Consider the following 23,491-nt stretch of genomic DNA (forward strand, 5'->3'; position numbering starts at 1 on the left):
AGACTTACGTTTTCTTTTATATATATATATATATATAATAGTCTCTGAGTAAGGAAAAGCTCTCTGTGCCACTGCCACATGTTGAGACCCTATCAGTTGCAACACAGTCAAGAGATGGAGACCTCCTCCAGTGTCTCAGTTTTGGTGATGAGCTACAGTTCTAGTATATTGGTGTTCTCCTGCTGGAGGATCCTCAGTCTGAGAATCTCCCATTATGTTCGGTTTTCTTTTGTGGTGGAACCTAAAGGAACTCTTTTCCAAGTTAAACCTCTTCCGATATCTGAATTCACACACCACAGGTTAAGCACAAACGATTGTTCTGCATACTGGTACTCTTTCTGGAATGTCATTTTAGAAATATGATTTTTCTTCAATAACAAGCAGACTATGCAGCCTGTCTGTTACCCCAAAGTGGGTACTACTATTTCAATATTAGAATAGATTAGATTGTCTAGTGCTTGATTTTTCTTTTTAGAAAAAAAAGAAGCATGACTTCTAGCTTCTCAGCTTATGCATGTTTCAACCAATGAATCCTGGGGCCAGGGGGTGGGGGGGATATAAATATTGCGAAGTATCGTGTGGTTGTACAGTCTTTACAGTGCATCTAAATGACCAATTAAACATTTTATAACTTAGTTAGTGCTTTTAACAATTAGCTGCTCCGGTACTCACCACTCGGCATATTTTGCTTCAGAGTGCAAAACGGCACAGCAACGCAGTTCAGACCTCAAACAACAGTTTTTTCTTTTTTTTTTTTAAAAGACACAATGACATGTATTGCGCTAACAAAAGGCCATTTTTCGTGGAAAGATTGATTTACATGTCTCAATCAAGCTTTTAACTGAAATATGTAGATTTAGATGTTCCTCATAGGCGGCACGGTGGCCGACTGCTTAGAGCGTCAGCCTCACAGATCTGAGGACCCGGGTTCAATCCCCTGTCCCGCCTGTGTGGACTTTGCATGTTCTCCCTGTGTCTGCGTGGGTTTTCTCCGGGCACTCCGGTTTCCTCCCACATCCCAAAAACATGCATTAATTGGAGACACTAAATTGCCCGTAGGTGTGACTGTGACTGGTTGTTTGTTTGTATGTGCTCTGCGATTGGCTGGCAACCAGTTCAGGGTGTACCCCGCCTCCTGCCCAATGACAGCTGGGATAGGCTCCAGCACGCCTGCGACCCTAGTGAGGAGAAGCGGCTCAGAAAATGGATGGATGGATATAATAAAAAAAAATTCAGACATTTGTGTAAATTTATAGCAAATTTAAACATACAAACATGGGTACATAAGCATTCACACACTTTGCTATGACAAGCTCAGGTGCATCTGATTTCCACTAATCACCCTTGAGATGCTTCTCCAACTTGAATGAAGTCCACCTGTGGTAAATTCAGTTTATTAAACATCATTTGAAATGGAATGGTCTATATGAGGTCTCATAGTTTCAGTGCATATCAGAGCACAAACCAAGCAATAAAGTCTAAGGAATTGTCTGCAGACCTCAGAGACCGGATTGTGTCACGGCACAAATCTGGGGAAGGATACAAAAGAATTTTAGCAGCACTGAAGGTCCAGAAAAGCACTGTGGCCTCGATTATTCGGAAATGGAAGAAGTTTGGAACCACCAGGATACGTCCTAGATCTGGGCGTCCGACCAAGCTGAGTAACCGGGGGAGGAAGGGCCTTGGTCAGAGAGGTGAACAATAACCCTATGGTCACTAAGGCGGAGCTCCAGTGTTCCCTTGCGGGGATTGGTCCATCCAGAAGGTCAACCATTGCTCACGCGTGCCACCAATCAGGCCTTTATGGTAGAGTGGCCATACGGAAGCCACTTCTCACAAAAAGGAACATTGAGTTTGCCAAAAGGTACCTTAAGGATTCTCAGACCTGCAGAAACCAAATTCTCTGGTCTGATGAAACCAAAATATAACTTTATGGCCTGAATTGCAAGCGTCATATCTGGAGAAGAGGCACTGCTCATCACCAGGCTAACACCATCCTTTCTGTGAAGGATGGTGGTGCCAGCATCATAAAGCGGGGCTGTTTTTCGGCTGCAGTAACCGGGCGACTAGTCCGCATAAAAGCTAAGATGACAGGTGCCAAATATAGAGAAATTATTCAAGAGAACTTGCTCCAGAGTGCTCTGGAACTCAGACTAAGGGGGTTGATTCACCTTCCAACACGACAATGACCCAAAGCCCACAGCCAAGATAAAGGACTGGCTTTAGGAGCGGCCTGTTAATGTTCTTGAGTGGCCCAGCCAGAGCTCAGACTTGAATCCAATTGAACATCTCTGGAAAGACCTAAAAATGGCTGCCACTGATGCTGCCCATCCAACCTGACTAACCTTGAGAGGATCTGCAGAGATGAGAGAAAATGCCCCAAAACAGGTGTGCCAAGCTTGTAGAGACATACCCAGGAAGACTTGAGGCTGTGATTGCTACCATAGGTGCTTCAACAAAATATTAAGCCAAGGGTGTGAATACATATGTACCTATTATGATTAAATGTTGAAATTTTCAAAATATTTGCACAACTCTCTGAAAAAATGTTTTTACTTTTTCATTATGGGATATTTTATGCTGATTTTTTTCAAAAACAACTATACTCAATTCAGCTTTAGAATAAGTCTGTAACATAGCAAAATGTTGAAAAAGTGAAAAGGTGTGAATACTTTCTGGCGGCACTGTAACTTATCCAGAGCATGTAAACTCAGACGCGGGATGCATGCACAGTCAGGTGCATAAATATTGGAACACTGACACAATTCATCTTTTTGGCTCTTAAGCACAACCACAATGGATTTGAAAGAAAACGAACATGAAGTGCTTTTAACTCCAGACTTTAAGCTTTGAGGGTGCAGATGGACAAAGACCATCTTATGTTTAATAGTCATTGTTTTTTTTTTGTTTACGTTAGTGGTTAATTTGTTCACGTTAGTGGTTAATTTGGTCTAAAAAATTATGTTGACGATATTTATCAGTGATAATTTGTGGGACAATACATCAACAAAATCTGTTACCGTCAAAGGCCGAACAATGATGATAAACTGGTTTTATATAGAGATTTTCTCTCTGCGAAGACAAAAACAATTTACATATACAAAAAAAATGGTAAAATGTTTGCCCTTTAGCCTGTTTGTGTTCAGAGCCGATGCTGCATACTCATCAAATTGGTCTAAACGGCTGTTGTCCTAGATGGAAGCCTCTTCTGAGAACCTACAAACTGTTTACTGAAGACAAGCAGACTGGGCGGCTGTGGCTCAGTTGGTAGAGCAGGTCGTCCAATAACCGAAGGGTTGACGACTGTCAGCTGTCGAAGTGTCCTTAGGCAAGACACTGAACCGTAAATTGCTCCCAGTGGACCTTGCAGCACCTTGCTTGGCAGCAGCTGCCCATTGGGTGTATGAATACAGTAAGTGCGCGAATGGGTGAATGTTACCCTCTGTAAAGCACTCTAGGAACCGCGATGTTGTAGATTCATACACTCCATTTACCATTGACCAGACTAAGGACATGGATTAGTAAGACAAACCTATTTTGTCCAGAGGTTGTCAAGCAAGTGTGGCAGCAACCAAGTGAAGATTGCAAGGAAAAGTATTTTGTCTCCTGTCAAGCAGAGTGGTCATGGCCTAGTGCTGCAGGAGAGGAGCTCTGGGGAGCTACAGTTAATCAGGGTTCCGACACATTTTGCACAATTTTGGACTTGCTGACATACAGTATGGAGAATAAAGAAATTGTAAAAATAAAATGGAATAGACTCTTCAGTACACCGCTCCTTCTCTAGAATTGAATACTTTCTTACAAATAACTTAGCTGGTCAAAACAGTACTTCCAAAATCCATCCAATAAGAATCAGCGGTCACACTCCAATTTCTCTCTGCCTCAAACTTGAAACAAACATGATACCTTTTCCAACCTGGCACTTCAATAATTCTCTACTGAAAGATCCAGAGTTGGATAGATTTGTAAGGAAGGAATGGAATAATTTTCTAGATATGAATGATCCCACAACTATATCTCCATCCTTACTTTGGTAAACAGGGAAAGCTGTAATTAGAAATAAAATCGGTTGATACTATTCCTACAAGAAAAAACAAGAATAAAAATTTGAACGCGAATTTGAGATGAAAATCAAACAACTTAACAGAAGAATCCGCATTAAATCTGATGGACCTACTTAGGAACCAACTTCATAATGCTACACAACAACTTGATAGCATATAAAAAAAAAAAGAACAGAGTTCCTCCTTCAACAGCTAAGATACACTTATTTTGAGCACAATAATAAATCAGGAAAATGTCTTGCAAACCAACTTCAACTTAACCAAGAAAAAACACGAATTCCAACCATACAAGATTCAAATGGCATAATATCACCACAGGATATTAATGATATATTGTACAACTATCTACTAGCTTATATTCATCTCACAATGAGCCGAATAAAAACATTGACATTTCTCAATAACCTAAACATCCCTCAATTAACTTTAGAAAGTAAAGAGTCTTTAGACACCCCATTAACCCTCACAGAATTGCATAAGGCCTTAAACGATATGCCAACAGGTAGAGCTTCAGCCAATGATGGATTTTCCAGAGTTTTATTAACATTTCTGGGCTATAGCAGAACCACTATTTAGTAAAAATAAAAAAAAAAAAAAAAAAACTGACAGAGATACAACCCCAATTTCAATGAAGTTGGGACGTTGTGTTAAACAAATAAAAGCAATACAATGATTTGCAAATCATGTTCAACCTATATTTAATTGAATAAAATAAAAATAAAAAAAAGCTGGGACAGGTGGCAAAGTTGAGGAATGCTCATCAAACACCTGTTTGGAACATCCCACAGGTGAACAGGCTAATTGGGAACAGGTGGGTGCCATGATTGGGTACAAAAGGAGCTTCCCTGAATTGCTCAGTCAGTCATAAGCAAAGATGGGGTGAGGTTCACCTCTTTGTGAACAAGTGCGTGAGAAAATAGTCGAACAGTTTAAGGACAATGTTCCTCAACGTACAATTGCAAGGAATTTAGGGATTTCATCAGCTACGGTCCATAATATCATAAAATGGTTCAGAGAATCTGGAGAAATCACTGCATGTCAGCGGCAAGGCCGAAAACCAACATTGAATGCCCGTGACCTTCGATCCCTCAGGCGGCACAGCATCAAAAACCGACATCAATGTGGAAAGGATACCACCACATGGGCTCAGGAACACTTCAGAAAACCAATGTCAGTAAATACAGTTCGGCGCAACTTGAAACTCTACTATGCAAAGCAAAAGCCATTTATCAACAACACCCAGAAACGCCGCCGGGTTCTCTGGGCCCGAGCTTTTTGGAGAAACATATGCTGCCATCCAACCAATGTCTTTTTCATGGACGCCCCTGCTTATTTCAGCAAGACAATGTCAAACCACATTCTGCACGTGTTACAACAGAGTGGCTTTCGTAGTAAAAGAGTGGGGGTACTAGACTCGCCTGCCTGCAGTCCAGACCTATCTCCCATTGAAAATGTGTGGCGTATTATGAAGCGTAAAAAATACAACAACGGAGACCCCGGACTGTTGAACAGCTGAAGCTGTACATCAAGCAAGAATGGGAAATAATTCCACCTACAAAGCTTCAACAATTCGTGTCCTCAGTTCCCAAACGTTTATTGAATGTTGTTCAAAGAAAAGGTGATGTAACACAGTGGCAAACATGACCCTGTCCCAGCTTTTTTGGAACGTGTTGCAGCCATAAAATTCTAAGTTAATGATTATTTGCTAAAAATAATAAAGTTTATCAGTTTGAAGATTAAATATCTTGTCTTTGTAGTGTATTCAATTAAATTGAACATTATTTGCAAATCATTGTATTGGGTTGTAAAAGAAAGGCCTAATCAGAAGCCATATGAACACAGCCACAATAAAACTAATACTGAAACCAGGGAAAGACCCGACTCATCCAGCTAATTACCAACCACTGTCACTCATTAATACGGACATCAAAATAATTTCTCAGACTTTAGCCAACAGACTAGAAAAAAAATCTCCCATCAAAAAATTCATTGTGACCAAACAGGTTCGACTAGCAGTCAGAGCTCCACCAACAATTTCAGGCGACTGACAAACCTAATAAGTATGTCTCATCAATTATCTTGTCACTAGACACAGAAAAAGCTTTTGACAAAGTTAATTGGTCTTTTCTTTTTGCAGTACATAAATTTGGCTTCGGTGATTCATATGTTCATTGGATTGCAACTCACCCAAAGCAACTGTTACTGCAAATTAGGTCACGTCACAAGGTTTCACTTTACAAAGGAACTAGACAAGGATGCCCACTCTCATCCCTGCTATTCGTACTATTTATCGAACCACTGGCAATAGCGATATAGCAGAACACTAGTATGAAAAGGTATCTGATCTAAAAAAGAACACAAAATCAATCTATGCACAGATGATATCCTTTATTTACAAGAACCCAAGTCATCACTTCAGGTTTTAACCTCGAAGACATTTTTGAAATTATCAGAATATGCAATCAATTGGTCAAAATCAACAGTATTTCCTATCACGACGAACTCATGGAATCCTGCGGACCAAAATCCAATTCCTATTCTGACGGAATATTTAATATCTCTGCATTAATATCTCAGCAAAATTTACAGCGCTAATCTAAATCATGTACCGCTACTGGACAAAAATTTGTGATGATTTATAATGTGGCGGCACGGTGCGAGACGGGTTAGCACATCTGCCTCACAGTTCTGAGGACCCAGGTTCCAATCTGGCCTTGCCTGTGTGGAGTTTGCATGTTCTCCCTGTGCCCGCGTGAGTTTTCTCTGGGTACTCCGGTTCCTTCCCATATCCCCAAAACATGTGTGGTAGGTTAATTGAAGACTTTATATTGCCCGTAGGTGTGAATGTGGGTGTGAATAGTTGTTTGTTTATATGTGCCCTGCAATTAGCCGACAAGCAATTCAGGGTGTACCCCACATTTCGCCCAGAGTCAGCGGGGATTAGGTTTGGGCATCGAGAATCAAGAACCGATTGGAACCAGGATGAACATTCCGGTTCTCCCGGAATCGATAAAATTAAAAAAATCTGGTTCCAAGTTTCGATGCCGCAAGTCCGCCGACCACGAAGAAGAAAGTGGCGAAAATCAACGGAGAAGAAAGCGCACGAAGATGGCAGTTGCAAACAAAAGTGTTAACTGTGTTAAAAATCTATGTTAAAATAAGTGACCAGTCTCCTCAGTGAAACACTTGGATTAAGATTATATTATGCAAAGGAGGCGTTCATGATGTGTAGAAGTCTGACGCTCTCCCTCCCGCTCAGAGCCTCAGCATACAGTGAAGTCAATTGGGTGAGTGAAACACTAAATAGGTCTATGCCAACACTGAGGCAGCTAACAAATGAAACGGTGGGTTGAATTTTGCACAGATGGTTTTTAGCATTTATTTTAGTCTTCAAAACAACGCACGAGCTGATTACAGACACAAAAATATCAATTACTTTACCATACTGATAGAAAGTTGAAACAGTCGCATTACAAGCTTAACATTGAGGTCAAACTAGCAACTTCACATCACAATGAATTGGGACAAAAATTCACAAAAATGTCTCAGTATCACAAACAGCTTATGTTTCATCGGTGTCTAGGTAAAGGAATCGATATTTTATAGAGCATTTGGGGGAAAAAAAAAAAAAAAAAAAAAAAAACACAAGGAATTTGTCTCCGGTAGTTGGAGCCGCTCTACTACGACAACAGAAATCATTTTTGAGACATAAAAACACAAAAACACCGTATGGAGAGTCACGGAGCAATGAAAGTTTACCGGTAATGTGGCAATGCCGATAATTTTTATTTTTTTTTGACAATTGTGCAAATGATGCCGAGTCCTCTTGCAATTTATAGCAGTTTGAAATGAACAATAGTCTGGTACAGTGACCATTTGTGCAAATGGTGGAGAGACTTCAAGAAATGCATGCATTATAAAGTGACTAGTAGTGCGATAATCTGGAACAATGTTAATTGTGCATGTACTGGTCAAGCACAAGAGTGGTCAGTATTTGTCAACAACAGATATCCAAGTAATACAGTGGTGAGACTACTACAGTGGGTGCACGAATAATGTATAATTGGTGCTGCCTGCCGCTTTGTTGATCAGCTGTTTGAAGATACGGCTCACATCCTGTTCGTGGATGGTCAATGCAGAAGGGGGAGTCAGTGGTATATATTCGGCTGTATGCTTAAAATAGGAAATCAAGTTCAAACTTAAATATATAAACCATTTGACGTGATAAAACAATCGCAAAATAACAATGCTATATTTAACTTTGAGCCAAAACAATGAATGAACATTAAGTCAATTGGGTTAGTGCCACACACATTGCCTTTTAGTTCATAGGATATTTGATATTGATACCGGTTTATGAAGAATGCTGAGTCAAATGTTGATTTTCGTTGATGCTGCAGGCTTATTTGGACACACTTTCTTTAAACCCTGCACACTTTTTTGACCCAGACCCCTAAAAGAATCGGAATCGAGAATCGCTTGGAACCAGAATCGAAATGAAGAACCGGAATCGGGACCGGAATCGCTCAAATTCAAACGATGCCCAACCCTAGCTGGGATAAGCTCTTGCACGACCGCAACCCTAGTGAGGCTAAGCGGTATGGAATATGGATGAATGGATGGATTTAAACCGTTGGAACAGCCTACCTATCACTTTTAGGGTGTGCAGCTATGGAAAAAATGAAAATGTTACCTCAAATTAACTATTTATTTTCAATGATCCCATTCAAAACCACGTTAAAGTGGTTCCAAATGCTAGACTCTGCAATTTTACATTTTTACTGCAAAAATAAGAAAAATAGAATTAGCCTCTCTCCTCTTCAGAAAAGTAAGACAGAAGGGGGTGTTGACGCACCCAACTTCAAACACTGTTACTTAGCTAGCCAAATACAGTACCTCATCATCCAAATGTTGAACAACAATCATGGCTGGAACTAGAACAGATTGACTGTAATAGCACCAAACTTCCAGTTGCCTTTTCATTTTACATGCTCTTTATTGCCTTTCTAACTTACCCCTTACTAATCATTGCCAGTTCCTTGCCTCTTCTACTCTTCCTTCGCTCTCATTTTCCTCATTCATCAACTCCTCAAAGTATTCTTTCAATCTGTCCAGCACACAACTGGCACCAGTCAACATATTTCCATCTCTATCCTTAATCACCCTAACCTGCTGCACATCCTTCCCATCTATTCCTTTCGCCTCTACTCGGTCCTCTGAGTGTTCCACTTCTTATCTAACCTCTTTCCTTGTAGTATTTCCTGTGCTGTGAGGTTTCACCACCAAGTGTCCTTCTCTCCTTTCCTACCAGAAAATATATACCAAGTACTCTCCTGCCTGTCTCTCTGATCACCTTGGCTGTAGTCTTCTGGAAGGCTCCTCCTAGCCACCGAGAGTCTGTCTCACCTCTTCCCAAAAAGCCGCACAACACTCTTCCTTTATCAGCTTCCACCACATGGTTCTCTGCTCTGCCTTTGTCTTCTTAATCTTCCTTCCCACCACTAGTGTCATTTTACGCACCACCACCCTATGCTGTCTAGCCACACTCTCCCCTACCACTACCTTACAGTCGGTAACCTCCTTCAGATTACATCGTCTGCACAAGATGTAAATCCACCTGTGTGCTTCTACCTCCGCTCTTGCAGGTCACCCTATGTTCGTGCCTCTTCTGGAAAAATATTGTTCACTACAGCCATTTCCATCCTTTTTGCAAAGTCTACCACCATCTGTCCCTCCAAGTTCCTTTCCTGGATGCCAGTACTTACCCATCACTTCTTCATCACCCCGTTTCCTTCATCAACATGTCCATTACAATCTGCACCAATCACGACTTTCTCTCTGTCTGGGATGCTCTGAACTAGTTCGTCCAGCTCCTTCCAGAATTTCTCTTTCACCTCTAGGTCACATCATACCTGTGGGGCATAGCCGCTAATCACATTATACAAAACACCCTGAATTTCAAGTTTCAGCCTCATCACTCGATCTGATACTCTTTTCACCTCCAAGACATTCTTAGCCAACTCTTCCTTTAAAATAACCCCTACTCCAAACGGCTTAACCCCCGGCAAGCTCGTTGGGCCTTATTCCTCAACCGCTTCAATTTCAGACTCTCCTTCCGCCCTGGTTCCCGCAACAGCAAGCCTGACGCACTCTCCCGTATTTATTCACCCCCCTCCAGCCCAGGAGAACCGGAACCCAGCCTTCCTTCCTCTTGCTTTGTTGGGGCAGCCACTTGGAGGATCGAACAAGCGGTCAAAGAGGCTCAAAGGACCCAACTGGATCCCAAGACCGGACCTCCATACCGGCTGTTCGTGCCCAATTTCGCTCTGACGTCCTTCAATGGGCCCACAACTCCAAGCTCAGCTGTCATCCCAGAATCACCCGTACCACACACTTCATCCAACAACACTTCCAGTGGCCCAGCCTGGCAAAAGACAGCCGAGAGTTCGTCCTAGCCTGCTCCGTCTGTGCCTGAGGAAAACCTTTGCATCAACCCCTAGCTGGTCTGCTGCGTCCCTTACCCATCCTGAGCCGCCTTTGGTCCCACATTGCCTTGGACTTCGTCACCGGTTTACCCCCATCTGAAGGTAACACCATTATTCTTACAGTTATCGATCGTTTCTCCAAGTGCGTCTATCACATACCCCTCCCCAAATTACGATCTGCTTTTGATCTCCTAGTCCTTCATGTATTTAAGATCCACAGTATCCCCACTGACATCGTCTCGGACCGAGGTCCTCAGTTCTCCTCCCAAGGTATGGAAGGAGTTCTGTAAGGCCGTGGTCGCAGCAGCCAGTCTGTCTTCTGGTTACCAACGGCCAGACAGAATCTGGAGTCGGCTCTTCGCTGCGTTGTTGCCCGCAACCCCAACTCCTGGAGCACCTCTCTCTTGTGTATTGAATATGTCTACAACAGCTCCGCCACAGGTATGTCTCCTTTCATGGCACGTTAAGGTTTCCAACCTCTGTTGTTTAAGGAACAGGAGAATATGGTGGCGGTTCCCATGATGAGGGATCACCTGTGACGGGTCCAGTCAGTATGGAAGGACGTCAGGGCGGCTCTAACTCCGTCTGCCGAGAAGAATAAGTGGCTGGCGGATAATCATCGCTCTCCCACGCCTGAGTACAAGGTGGGTCAGATGGTTTGGCCTTCCTCCCGTGACCTCCGTCTCCAAACCGAATCCGTAAGCTCACTCAGAGCTTCATTGGTCCCTTTCCTATCACCAAAATCATCAATGCCTCCTCTGTGCAGTTGAAACTTCCCCTCTCTCAAAATCTACCCAAAAGTTTATGTTTCCCTGCTCAAGCCCGTCTCAACCAGTACCCTTAGCCCTCCAGCCATACCCCCTCCACCCCCCGTGTCACTGACGATCATCCTGCCTTCACGGTGTTGCGCATCCTGGATGTAGGGGCTTTCAATTCCTGGTTGACTGAGAGAGGTATGGTTCAGAGGAGCGTCACTGACCTCTCGTAAACTCATTTTGGATGACTCCCTTATTGTCAGGGTCTGTGTCCTGCAGTCGCAGTCGCCTTTTTAGAGCCTGGGTGGCGCACCACGCCTCTCCCTCCCCAGCAGTCAGCACCACCTTGGCCACGCATCTGTCTTCTATCAGCAAGCTTCACTGGCTGTATTTAAACCTCCTTGACCCAAGGACCCGACGCCAAAGTATTCTCGCTACTACGCGGTACAACGGCCTACGTTTTACTCCTTTGAAAGTAAGCTTTATTTGCTGACACCCGTTCTTGTACTCACTCCCTGCTGTTTCTCCTCTTCCAGTGTCCTCCTGTATCTCCCGCTCGGGCTGCCCACTCCAGCTACTCCGTCAAGCCCTTGCACCTGCTCACGCTCCCACTGCCTGGCCGTTCCTTGCTCTCACGGCCCACCATCACGCCCTGGAAATCCAGACCCTGAAGTATTCCTCAATAAACCATTCTCAACTACTTCCTGTGCCTCTGTCTGTATTTGGGTCCAGTCCAAAACTGTGCTATTACTAAGCATGACAGGGACTTAGAACTTACAGTGGGTACGGAAAGTATTCAGACCCCCTTAAATTTTTCACTCTGTTATATTGCAGCCATTTGCTAAAATTATGTAAGTTAATTTCCTCAATGTACACACAGCACCCCATATTGACAGATAAAATGGAATTGTTGAAATCTTTGCAGATTTATTGAAAAAGAAACTGAAATATCACACAGTATTCAGACCCATTGCTGTGACACTCATATTTAACTCGGGTGGTATCCATTTCTTCTGATCATCCTTGAGATGGTTCTACACCTTCATTGGAGTCCTTACATCTCACAGTGCATGTCAGAGCAAATGAGAATCATGAGGTCAACGGAACTGCCTGAAGAACTCAGAGACAGAATTGTGGCAAAGCACAGATCTGGTCAAGTTTACAAAAAAACCTTCTGCTGCACTTAAGGTTCCTAAGAGCACAGTGGCCACCATAATCCTTAAATGGAAGACATTTGGGACGACCAGAACCCTTCCTAGAGCTGGCCGTCCGGCCAAACTGAGCAATTGGGGGAGAAGAGCCTTGTTGAGAGAGGTAAAGAAGAACCCCAAGAACCCCAAGCTCCAGAGATGCAGTCAGGAGATGAAAGAAAGTTGGAGAAAGTCAACAATCACTGCAGCCCTCCACCAGTCTGGGCAAATTTAATGAAATCTCTCAGGGGTGTAACTACAGGGAAACAATGCAGAGAAAAGGAAAACAAGGTACAGGTAAACATTCGTAAAGCAGGTCGAACTTGTGATGTAGGTGTGACGTGAGGATGTGCGGTGCGCAATGCATAAACCTGGGATTCCTGTTGCCGTTAATTTAAACCCAAATATGCATCTGTGCTTTAGTAGACTGCACGTTGGACATTGCTTTGTGTGGAGCTGGCTGGTCGATCTGGATGCGTGGCCGGGGGCAGGTGGTTTTGACGGAAAAAGGAGGAAGAAAACAAAAAAAAAAACTTCAAGTGCAGAGGGGCCGAAGCCCGGGAGTGGCCTGGTCACCGGGCGCTCGGAGCAAACGTGCGCCGCCCGTTTCCTTCCCAACGGAGCTTTGTCCGTGAGCTGCCCAAGCACCCGCACGGGGGAAGGTCAAGGGGCGTCCTCGCCACCTCACGGTGAGAGGTGGGGCTTCCTGGCTGGTTGAACGAACAAGCGAGAGCGCCAAGGAAGGATAAAGGAGCTTCAGTCTTTTATGCACAAGCGGGAGAGAGGGAGTGCCCCCCCCCGGTGACCAAAGGGGAGATAGACGGCCTCTTAATGTGCGGAAAACCAGTGGGATAAAATAACTATTGGATCTAAGATAAAGAAAGCGGTTTCCAGCTTTGCATTGTCACGCACACCCCGTTTAATCCATGCAAGGAGTGGTTCAACCTTATGTAGTGGCTAATAACACTTACTGTTTGTTTGTATAATATTTCTGTGTTCGTTTTGCGATAAACACAAACATATTCAGTTGACCAACAAATTAAACTAGCAGACATTCCAATTTGGAGACATACAATCACTCGTGACATTGGTGTGGCGGTAGGCACTGGGACATTCATGGAAAGTTCTTAAAAATGCCACACAACATTAAAATTCAGTGAAGCCGAGTGTTGTCGCCAGTTGCCAGTGTCCCTCCACCGGCAGTGGTTGTCGCTGGGCTCCAAACAATTGTCCCAGAGGTCTTGAGTTGCATTTCAAAGGGCAAATGATCCTTTGAACTTCTATCTTGGCATGTGAGATCAGTAGATTTTCATACTTTTTGAGTCGGTATCTTGAGACCTGCACAAACGGGGTCTTCTGATGACTGGGAGCCCAGGTTTCTAGGGTAACTGTTAATTAGATTTTACACCGATTTTATCGGCCTCATCGATATTGACCGATAATTAGCATTTTATACTGATCGGCTGATCGGCTTTAATGTCATAATTCGCCGATCCGATCAATGACTCCGCAAAAGACATTTACTCCTCGTCGCCATCGTGCACAGTATATTTGAATCCAAAAGCTAGTTTCTTTTTAGCGTTTCTTTTGACATAGTACTGTAAATATCTGACGGCCAATGAAGTTACTTTAAAAAATAAAAATAAACATGTCGGCGGTGTGGGACAGACAACACGTAATGCCCGGCCGGATAAGACTACAAGACAAATTTGTTCTTTCACGATTGCAGACTTGTCAGACTACTGCAATAAAATCTTGTATTCCGATACCACCGCATCCCGTTTCTTACGATCATTGGGCTTTATCTTGTCAACTCAAATGCGACCGGATACACTCGTTACCGTGGCGACGACCACAAGAGTGGATCGCGCCGACTGTATTATAACGACAAAATGGGGGAAAATGTGTGTCGGTGGTCACCGGTGCCCAGGACAGGAGAGGATGTTCGTTTAAGGCTCGCTTGAGGTATGTTCCCGTACTTTTAATACGATTCAGCTCGCAAGCAGGTAACAAAATGTTATGTAGCCTAGCAAGCTACTGCTAGCACTGACGGTTGTACGTAAATATGCCGCTGTTCTGTCGAATCATGTTACACGAATACACGATCTGACTAGAGCAGTGATTTCCAACCTTTATGGAGCCAAGGAACATATTATACAATTGAAAAATCTCACAGCACACCAACAAACAAAAATACATTAATTACTGTATTTACTTCCTGCCATCTAATAGAAGACTATCTATCATTTGTTCTGTCTGTCACTATGCCTCACTGGCATAAAGAGGAACAAAGATACATTATTTATTGTAAATCTAATGTTTTGAGCAATTAAGTACAGTAATCCTGATCGTGTAAAGCCTACCGTTAATTAATTTTAAGTCCGGGTGAGAAGTCAGATTTTCTGGTCTCTGCTTTTGATGTGCTCCTTCAGACTGCCTGGTAATTCATTTAGCATCCATGTGAGATAAACTAGGCATCCCCGTGAAAGTGTGTCTCGGCGGGGGAGCGGAGACAGGGATGCAGCACCGTCCGAGATTGGAGGTCATGGTGCCATCTGGCAAGAGCATGACCGTACATGTAAGACTGAAGCACATATTAACATTCATTCATTCATTTTCCGTACCACTTATCCTCACTAGGGTCGAGGTCGTGCTGGAGCCTATCCCAGCTATCTGCGGGCGAGAGGCGGGGTAAACGCTGATCTGGTCGCCAGCCAATCACAGGGCACATATAAACAAAACTATTCACACTCGCATTCACACCTAAGGGCAATTTAGAGTCTTCAATTAACCTACCATGCATCTTTTTGGGATGTGAAACCAGAGATCCCGTAGAAAACCCACACAGGCACGGGGAGAACATGAAAACTCCAATCAGACGAGGCCAGATTTGAACCCGGGGCCTCAGAACTGTGAGGCAGATGTGCTAACCAACCATGTCGTCCACCTACGTATAAACAGTACTACTAAAATATTACACCATCACTGACCATTTATTTTAGTTGGTCAAGAGACTCTGTTCTAACAATTACAGGAACCGGAAAGTTGTTTTTTACCCCCCCTACATCAAGCATGGCCTGTGGCCTGTCCCGACACCAGATGAAAAAAAAAATATTGGCGGTACGTCAGCGCATGTACAAAGATTATTATTATCATTCATTATTATTATTACAGGGTAATATGACTATTATTACTATTATTATTAAATATTTGTACACAGATGATAATTTTAAAAACTTGCCAGAGTAAAAATATGAACCGACCAGAATACAAATACAGATAATTCATAATGTTTTGAGCATATGGATGGCAGCAAATCAATGGTGCGCATTTTTCATAGGTAGAAGGGTTTTCCAGATTTTTTAGGTCAACTTTGGGAATGCAAATTATACATAAAAAATCACGGTAGCTAGAATAACAACTAAGCACAGTATATTACAATTATTTCATGAAATGTTTACATGGAAGAAAATGCAATGGGTGCTGGATGGTAAAGCTGCCCTCTGAAAAAGTGTGTGTGTGGGGGGGGGGGGTACGTGCCCCCCCCTGTCGTCCTGGATATTATATATTGCTTGATGTACATGGGATTATTATTTTGTTTCTATTTTTCTTTCAATGGGCTATCACGTAACAAAATGTGGAAAAAGCTGAAGCGACATTATCAAACAAATATTAAACAAACCTGTGAATAAAAGTCAATATTTATGCAGAATGTTTATATTCAAACAGAGTGAAGACAAACAAAAACAGAAACCAGCCTAATACCTGCAACACAATGAAACCACAAACCATAACTGAAAAAAAATTAAATTTCCTACATACTCTTTTCTGCCCTCTTTGTAGCCTCTCCAGTCTGAGTGGTGCACAAAGCAGATATGCAGGTCCTCAGGATGCCCCAGTTCTCCAACTGGTAACACTACGAAAGAGTACAAATATTGGTACAAGTAGAAAAACATTATGATTTTAATAGGTGTGCTCCGATCAGGGGATCATGCTGCCGATTCTGATCATCCATGAGTGAGATCTGCCCATCACTCGCAATACCGTTCAGATAGATTAGCTGTAAAATTTTCAATTTATTTAAAAGGGAATGTCATTGGCCCCTCCTTGAGCCATCGCCTTTTCGTGGTGGAGGGGTTTGTGTGTCCCAATGATCCTAGGAGCTAAGTTGTCGAGGCCTTTATGCCCCTGGCAGGGTCACCCGTGGCAAACAGGTCCTAAGTGAGGGACCAGAAAAAGCACGGCTCAAAGACCCCTTATGATAACGACAAAAAATGGACTTAGGTTTCCCTTGCCCGGACGCGGGTCACCGGGGCCCCCCTCTGGAGCCAGGCCTGGAGGTGGGGCTCAAAGGCGAGCACCTGGTGGCCGAGTCTGCACCCATGGGGCCCGGCCAGACACAGCCCAAAAGGGTAACGTGGGTCCCCCTTCCCATGGGCTCACCACCTGTGGGCAGTCCGAGCTGGGCGGTGGCCGAAGGCGGGGACCTTGGCGAGCCGATACCCGGCTACAGAGGCTGGATCTAGGGACGTGGAATGTCACCTCCCTGGCAGGGAAGGAGCCTGAGCTGGTGTGCGAGGTCGAGAAGTTCCGACGAGATACAGTCGGACTCTCCTCCACGCACAGCTTGGGCTCTGGTACCAGTCCTCTCGAGAGGGGTTGGACTCTCTTCCACTCTGGAGTTGCCCACGGTGAGAGGCGCCGAGCAGGTGTGGTTATACTTATTGCTCCCCGGCTCGGCGCCTGTACATTGGGGTTCACCCCGGTGGACGGGAGGCTAGCCTCCCACCACCGCCTTCGGGTGGGGGGACGGGTCCTGACTGTTGTTTGTGCCTATGCACCAAACAGCAGTTCAGAGTACCCATCCTTTTTGGAGTCCTTGGAGGGGGAGGTGGAGAGCGCTCCCACTAGGGACTCCATCGTTCTGCTGTGGGACTTCAATGCTCACGTGGGCAATGACAGTGAGACCTGGAAGGGCGCGATTGGGAGGAACGGCCCCCCCGATCAGAACCCGAGCGGTGTTCTGTTATTGGACTTCTGTGCTCATCACGGATTGTCCATAACGAACACCATGTTCAAGCATAAAGGTGTCCACACGTGCACTTGGCACCAGGACACCCTAGGTCGCAGTTCGATGATCGACTTTGTGGTTGTGTCATCGGACTTGCGGCCGCATGTCTTGGACACTCGGGTGAAGAGAGGGGCGGAGCTGTCAACTGATCACCACCTGGTGGTGAGTTGGCTCCGATGGTGGGGGAAGATGCCGGTCCGACGTGGCAGGCCCAAACGTATTGTGAGGGTCTGCCGCTGGCCAAGCGGAATCCAGCTTTGGTGGTCGCTGAAGCAAAAACTCGGGCATGGGAGGAGTTCGGTGAGGCCATGGAGAAAGACTTACAGATGGCTTCGAGGAAATTCTGGTCCACCATCCGACGTCTCAGGAGGGGGAAGCAGTGCACCATCAACACTGCGTATAGTGGGGATGGGGCGCTGCTGACCTCGACTCAGGACGTTGTGAGCCGGTGGGGAGAATAGCAGCGTGTCGGCAGGAAATGCTCCGGTCAAAAAAGTAAAAAATAAAAAAATAAAAAGTCAAGCGGAACGCTCATCACAACATTTGTAGATGTTGGAACTCACACGTAAGCTGCGCCGCATAATAAGGCGCCCCGTCCATTTTGGAGTAAATTTAAGACATTTAAGTGCGCCTGATGGTCGTGAAAATACAAAACTCACTTCTGTCCTGAGTCTAGCCTCCACTACTCTTTCCCATAACTTCATTGTGTGGCTCATCAACTTTATTCCTCTATAGTTCCCACAGCTCTGCACATCACCCTTGCACTAGCACACTTTTCCCCCATTCTTCTGGCATCTTCTCACGCACTAGAATTCTATTGAACAAGCTGGTCAAAAACTCCAGCCACCTCTCCTAGATGCTTCCATACCTCCACAGGAATGTCATCAGGATCAACTGCCTTTCAATATTTTCATCCTCTTGAATGCCTTTCTAACTTCCCCCTTACTAATCATTGCCACTTCCTGATCCACCTCCTTCTCTATCGTTTTCCTCATTCATCAACTCCTCGAAGTATTCTTTCCATCTAGCTAGCACACTGCTGGCACCAGTCAACATATTTCCATCGCTATCCTTAATCACCCTAACCTGCTGCACATCCTTCCCATCTCTCTCCCTCTGTCTGGCCAACCTGTAGAGATCCTTTTCTCCTTCTTTAGTGTCCAACCTGGCATACACGTCATCATATGCTTCTTGTTTGGCCTTTGCCACCTCTACCTTTGCCCTGTGTCGCATCTCAATGTATTCCTTTCGCCTCTCCTCGGTCCTCTCAGTGTCCCACATCTTCTTAGCTAACCTTTTACCTTGTATGATTTCCTGTCCTGTGAGGTTCCACCACCAAGTCTCCTTTCCTGCCAGCAGATACACCAAGCACTCTCCTGCCTGCTTCTCTGATCACCTTGGCTGCACAGGTCCAGTCTTGTGGAAGCTCCTCCCGTCCACCGAGAGCCTGTCTCACCTCTTCCCGCAAAGCTGCACAACACTCGTCCTGTCTCAGCTTCCACCACATGGTTCTCTGCTCTGCCTTTGTCTTCCTAATCTTCCTCCCCACCACCAGAGTCATCTTACACACCTGTCTAGCCACACTCTTCCCTACTACCACTACCTTACAGTTGGTAACCTCCTTCAGATGACAACGTCTGCACAAGATGTAATCCACCTCTGTGCTTCTACCTCCGCTCTTGTAGGTCACCCTATGTTCGTGCCTCTTCTGGAAAAAAGTGTTCACTGCAGCCATTTGCATCCTTGTTGCAAAGTCTACCACCATCTGTCCCTCCAAGTTCCTTTCCTGGATGCTGTACTTCCCCATCACCCCTATTACCTTCACCAACATGTCCATTCCAATCTGCACCAATCACGACTCTCTCTCTGTCTGGGATGCTCAGAACTACTTCGTCTAGCTCCTTCCAGACTTTCTCTTTCACTTGTAGGTCACATCCTACCTGTGGGGCATAGCCACTAATCACATGACACCCTCGATTTCAAAGTTTCAGCCTCATCACTCGATCTGATACTCTTTTCACCTCCAAGACATTCTTACCTAACTCTTCTCTTAAAATAACCCCGACTCCATTTCTCTTCCCATCTACACCATGGTAAAATAATTGAAACCCTGCCCCTAAACTTCTTAGCCTTACTGCCTTTCCACCTTGTCTCCTGGACACAGAATATATCAACCTTTCTCCTTATCTTCATGTCAATCAACTTCTGAGATTTTCCTGTCATTGTCCCAACATTCAAAGTCCCCACATTCAGTTCTAGGCTCTGTGCTTTCCTCTTCTCTTTCTGCCGAAGAACCCGCTTTCCACCTCTTCTTCTTTTTCGACTTCGACCCACAGTAGCTCAACCAGGCCCTACACCGCCACCAAAGAATACAATCCAGATGTGGCTAAAACTTGCTAGATTTTATGTGCAAGGTCATAAAAACCTGGACTTTTGAGCAAACGGTCGAGGAGGGGAATTTGGAGGGAAAAAAGTGTGGGAGCCTCAATTGTTCATGCATTTTTGTCTCATGTAAATTCTGTACACAGTTATACTTGTAAATAAATTACTTTTTCTGTCAAAAAGTACTTTTGCAGTGTTGTTTTATGTTCAGATGTGAGACTTTCACTAAAGAACAAAAATATTGGTGTTAAAGTAATTGTTCAGCTTGATCTGTCTTCTTTCACAAAAAGGCTGTTTTCTCAGTTTTTTTTCCTCCAGAAACAAGATACAGATGAAAGAAGCCCATATTTGACTGCTGGTTACTAAAGAACGTTATAAGTTAGAGACAAACCTTTTTCCTGATGAAAGAATTGAGTCTGATCTTTCTTTTGGTGGTTTTTGTGTTTACATAGTCATAGTACACAATATTCTATGGGGCTTGAAAAATGAGTGAAATTGCTCGAAAATGCCTGGCAGTCAAGGGCTCCCTGCTCAGGAAACGGCTGGCAGTTAATGAGTTAAGAAGGTCTATCTGCGCAAATGGCTGCGAGTTCAGAGCGTAACCTGTTTTTTTTTTTTTCCAACGTTGAAATTCGTTCTTAAAAGTGAAAAGCATTTAACAGTTGTTCTTCATAAACAAATTCACCGACCCGCTGATACGGAAAGAATGGCCACTGACAATTTAAATTAGTATACGGTATTTTTTAAAGTGGAACGGGCACTACCTTGGATGTCCGTAGTCGGAGGATGGAAATCGCCATTTTTATTTATTTATTTATTTATTTCTTCTTCTTCTTCTTCTTCTTCTTCTTCTTCTTCTTCTTCTTCTTCTTCTTCTTCTTCGTCTTTCGCTTCTTTTTTTGTTTTTTTAAATAACTTTATTTCAGCAACAAACAATAGTCACGTCAATGTACACAAGCAAATCCCTGCATCACATTTACAATTTAGACCAGGAGGATCTTATATAAGTACATGAAACTGTTCACAAATTATTTATAGTCTTAATAGCTGTTTTATTTTGATTGAATAGAAAGAATGTACGGCCCGAGCTCACCGTGCAAAGCAGCAAAAGATGGTTTCTTGCAAGCAAATTTACATTTATGAATGTGAAAGTTTGCCATCAATATAATGAAAATATTTTCAAAGGTTTTGTTGGATTTCCCGTTATTATACTTGCAGTCAGTGAGCCCAAACAGCACACCCGTCCAATCTAATTTAAATGAATTATCAATATTGAGCGCAATAAAGTCACATCTCTCACTGTTTCAACGTTTACAGAGCAAAAAGTCCATCCATCCATCCATCCATTTTCTACTTCTTAGCTGTCTTTTCTGGACACGCATATGACAAAACCAGGTGTTTTCGGAAATGAAATTGACACTTTTACTAAGTCCATGTTAGAGAGTCATTGCATGGAGGTCTCAATAGCCAAAATATGGGACCCTTATTGAAGTACAGTTTTTTATTTTCCTATATTTAAGCATTATGTTAACATTCAAACTGCACATTGTTATATAGTGCATTACCATAACATTAAATATAGCTTTTAGGAATACAACTTTTCATCTGTCTCTTTTTTGATGAGGCCTACTAAGCTACGATTAAGCTATGTTGGTTTTGATGGTTATACCGTATTTATAAGCGCACACGGACATCTGCGGAACAGCACGCCCAACATACAAACACACTAAACATACTAAACCAACATTTCTTTAATACTGCCGTAGCAAAACTGACCTCAAATAAAAGCTGGAGTGGGGAAAAAAAGATGGACTCAAATGTTCATGCTGTGAGCCAGCAACTAGTTCTCACCATTCTTCCAACATGGCATCAATGTGCCGATCAAAGGCGATGACGAACAGAACAACTGCAAAAAAAAAAGGGGGGGGGGGGGGGGGGGAGTCTGCAGATGTACTTTAAGTCACTGGAGGACTAAAGTCCATGACCTGAAAACTGGAAGAGCAGCGACCGTCCAGTCCAACTTTGGAAGACTCGCTCCAGGACTAGGAAGCGCTCAAAACCCTGTGCCAAGTGCCAGGTCTTTGGCAGAGGATTATGTTGTGGAAAATGTCTGAGTAGTAGAAGTTTGTCCCAGTTTTGTATCCGCTCTGTCCATTTTTCCCCTGATTGGTTGCCTCCGTGTAGAAGACCCACTCGTGAGGGCACACGTGTTCGCTCGTGACATCGATAAACTCGAGAAATTTGAAGGACTCGATTTCAGGCCTCTCGGCAGAAAAACGTCTGGAACTCAGGAATGCGTGAGCAATTTCAATTTCTATTTACTGAGGGTGTCACGGTGGACGACTGGTTAGCACATCTGGCTCACAGTTCTGAGGTCCCGGGTTCAAATCCGGCCACGCCTGCGTGGAGTTTGCATGTTCTCCCCGGGCCTGCGTGGGTTTTCTCCGGATAATCCGCTTTCCTCCCACATCCCCAAAACGTGCATGGTAGGTTCATTGAAGACTCTCAATTGTCCATAGGTGTGAATATGCGTGCGAATGAGTGTTTGTTTGTATGCGCCCTGCGATTGGCTGGCGACCCGTGTGAGGAGAAGCGGTTCAGAAAATGGATGGATGTTTACTGAAGCACCACAGAGCCAATAGTACATCCCAAATCCGAGAAAATGTTGGGTTTGGCAAAGTACGGGACATTTAAAGATTCATTTGAAATGTATCACGCATAAAAATGAAATCCAAATAGTACCTCAATAAATGTTTTCAAGCAGACGGTTCCTAAAGATTAAATGCCAATGTAGCACACTTTGAAAATGACTGCTCTTGATCAGTGTGTACCAGATGGATTGTATACAGACAGGACTTAAAATCTTTTGTTTTTGTCGTTCCTTGATTGTTTGTGTAGTTTGTTGAGTCTGTTTTATTTGGGGGAGTAATTAAGACTGACATTATTCAATTACACTGGCTCATGGTTAAGGTGCAATAAATAGAGAGATAAAAATCTAATAATAATTGTAAAATGCATTTGGCCATATCAGGAGAAAAAAAAAAAATTCTTGCATTCCACGTCATACATAAGCAACACATCAACACGATACATATATATATATATATATATATATATATATATATATATATATATATATATATGCCGTATTTATAAGTCACTCCAAATATGCGCTGCGGGCAAGTGGTGTGGCGAGGGGCTGGGGAAACACACTTGCGTTCAGAGTTTTTAGAGTTGATCATATTTGACTTTGATTTCATGACATTTGAAAATGAAAGCATAAAGCACACGTTATGATCGTAATTATTCAGACAGAGACGATTGGTTTGTGACGCCATCTTTAATAGCTGTCGCCATAGAAGGATGACGGCGACGAGCTAACGTCTCATTTCTCCAAACATTTGTTGGTTTCCTAATCTCCTCAATGGGATCTCTAAGGACTGAGGAGGTGGGTCGCAAATAAAGAAATGAGATCTGGTTCTTGATGGTGACCTCCCAGCCTGCCAAATGGCAGTTGTAAAAATCTTAGCTCAGTATGTAGTTT

The 23,491-nt window shown here is 43.7% G+C and overlaps 1 protein-coding gene across 3 annotated transcripts in view; it reads right to left on the minus strand.

Annotated features, from left to right (window-relative positions):
• Positions 1-20,815, minus strand: part of ndufv3 (NADH:ubiquinone oxidoreductase subunit V3) — a 32,121-nt gene extending 11,306 nt beyond the window's left edge. For all 3 annotated transcript variants that reach the window (XM_061692089.1, XM_061692090.1, XM_061692088.1), the window contains exons 1-2: positions 20,712-20,815; positions 16,317-16,410 (exon numbers count right to left, since the gene is read on the minus strand). In XM_061692089.1, the coding sequence (XP_061548073.1) occupies positions 16,317-16,410; positions 20,712-20,747 (130 nt within the window). In that variant the 5' untranslated portion in view covers positions 20,748-20,815. The remainder of the gene's footprint in view (positions 1-16,316; positions 16,411-20,711) is intronic.
• Positions 20,816-23,491: the final 2,676 nt, after the last annotated feature.

This window comes from Phycodurus eques, chromosome 12 (assembly GCF_024500275.1).
Source record: "Phycodurus eques isolate BA_2022a chromosome 12, UOR_Pequ_1.1, whole genome shotgun sequence".
Lineage (NCBI taxonomy): Eukaryota > Metazoa > Chordata > Actinopteri > Syngnathiformes > Syngnathidae > Phycodurus > Phycodurus eques.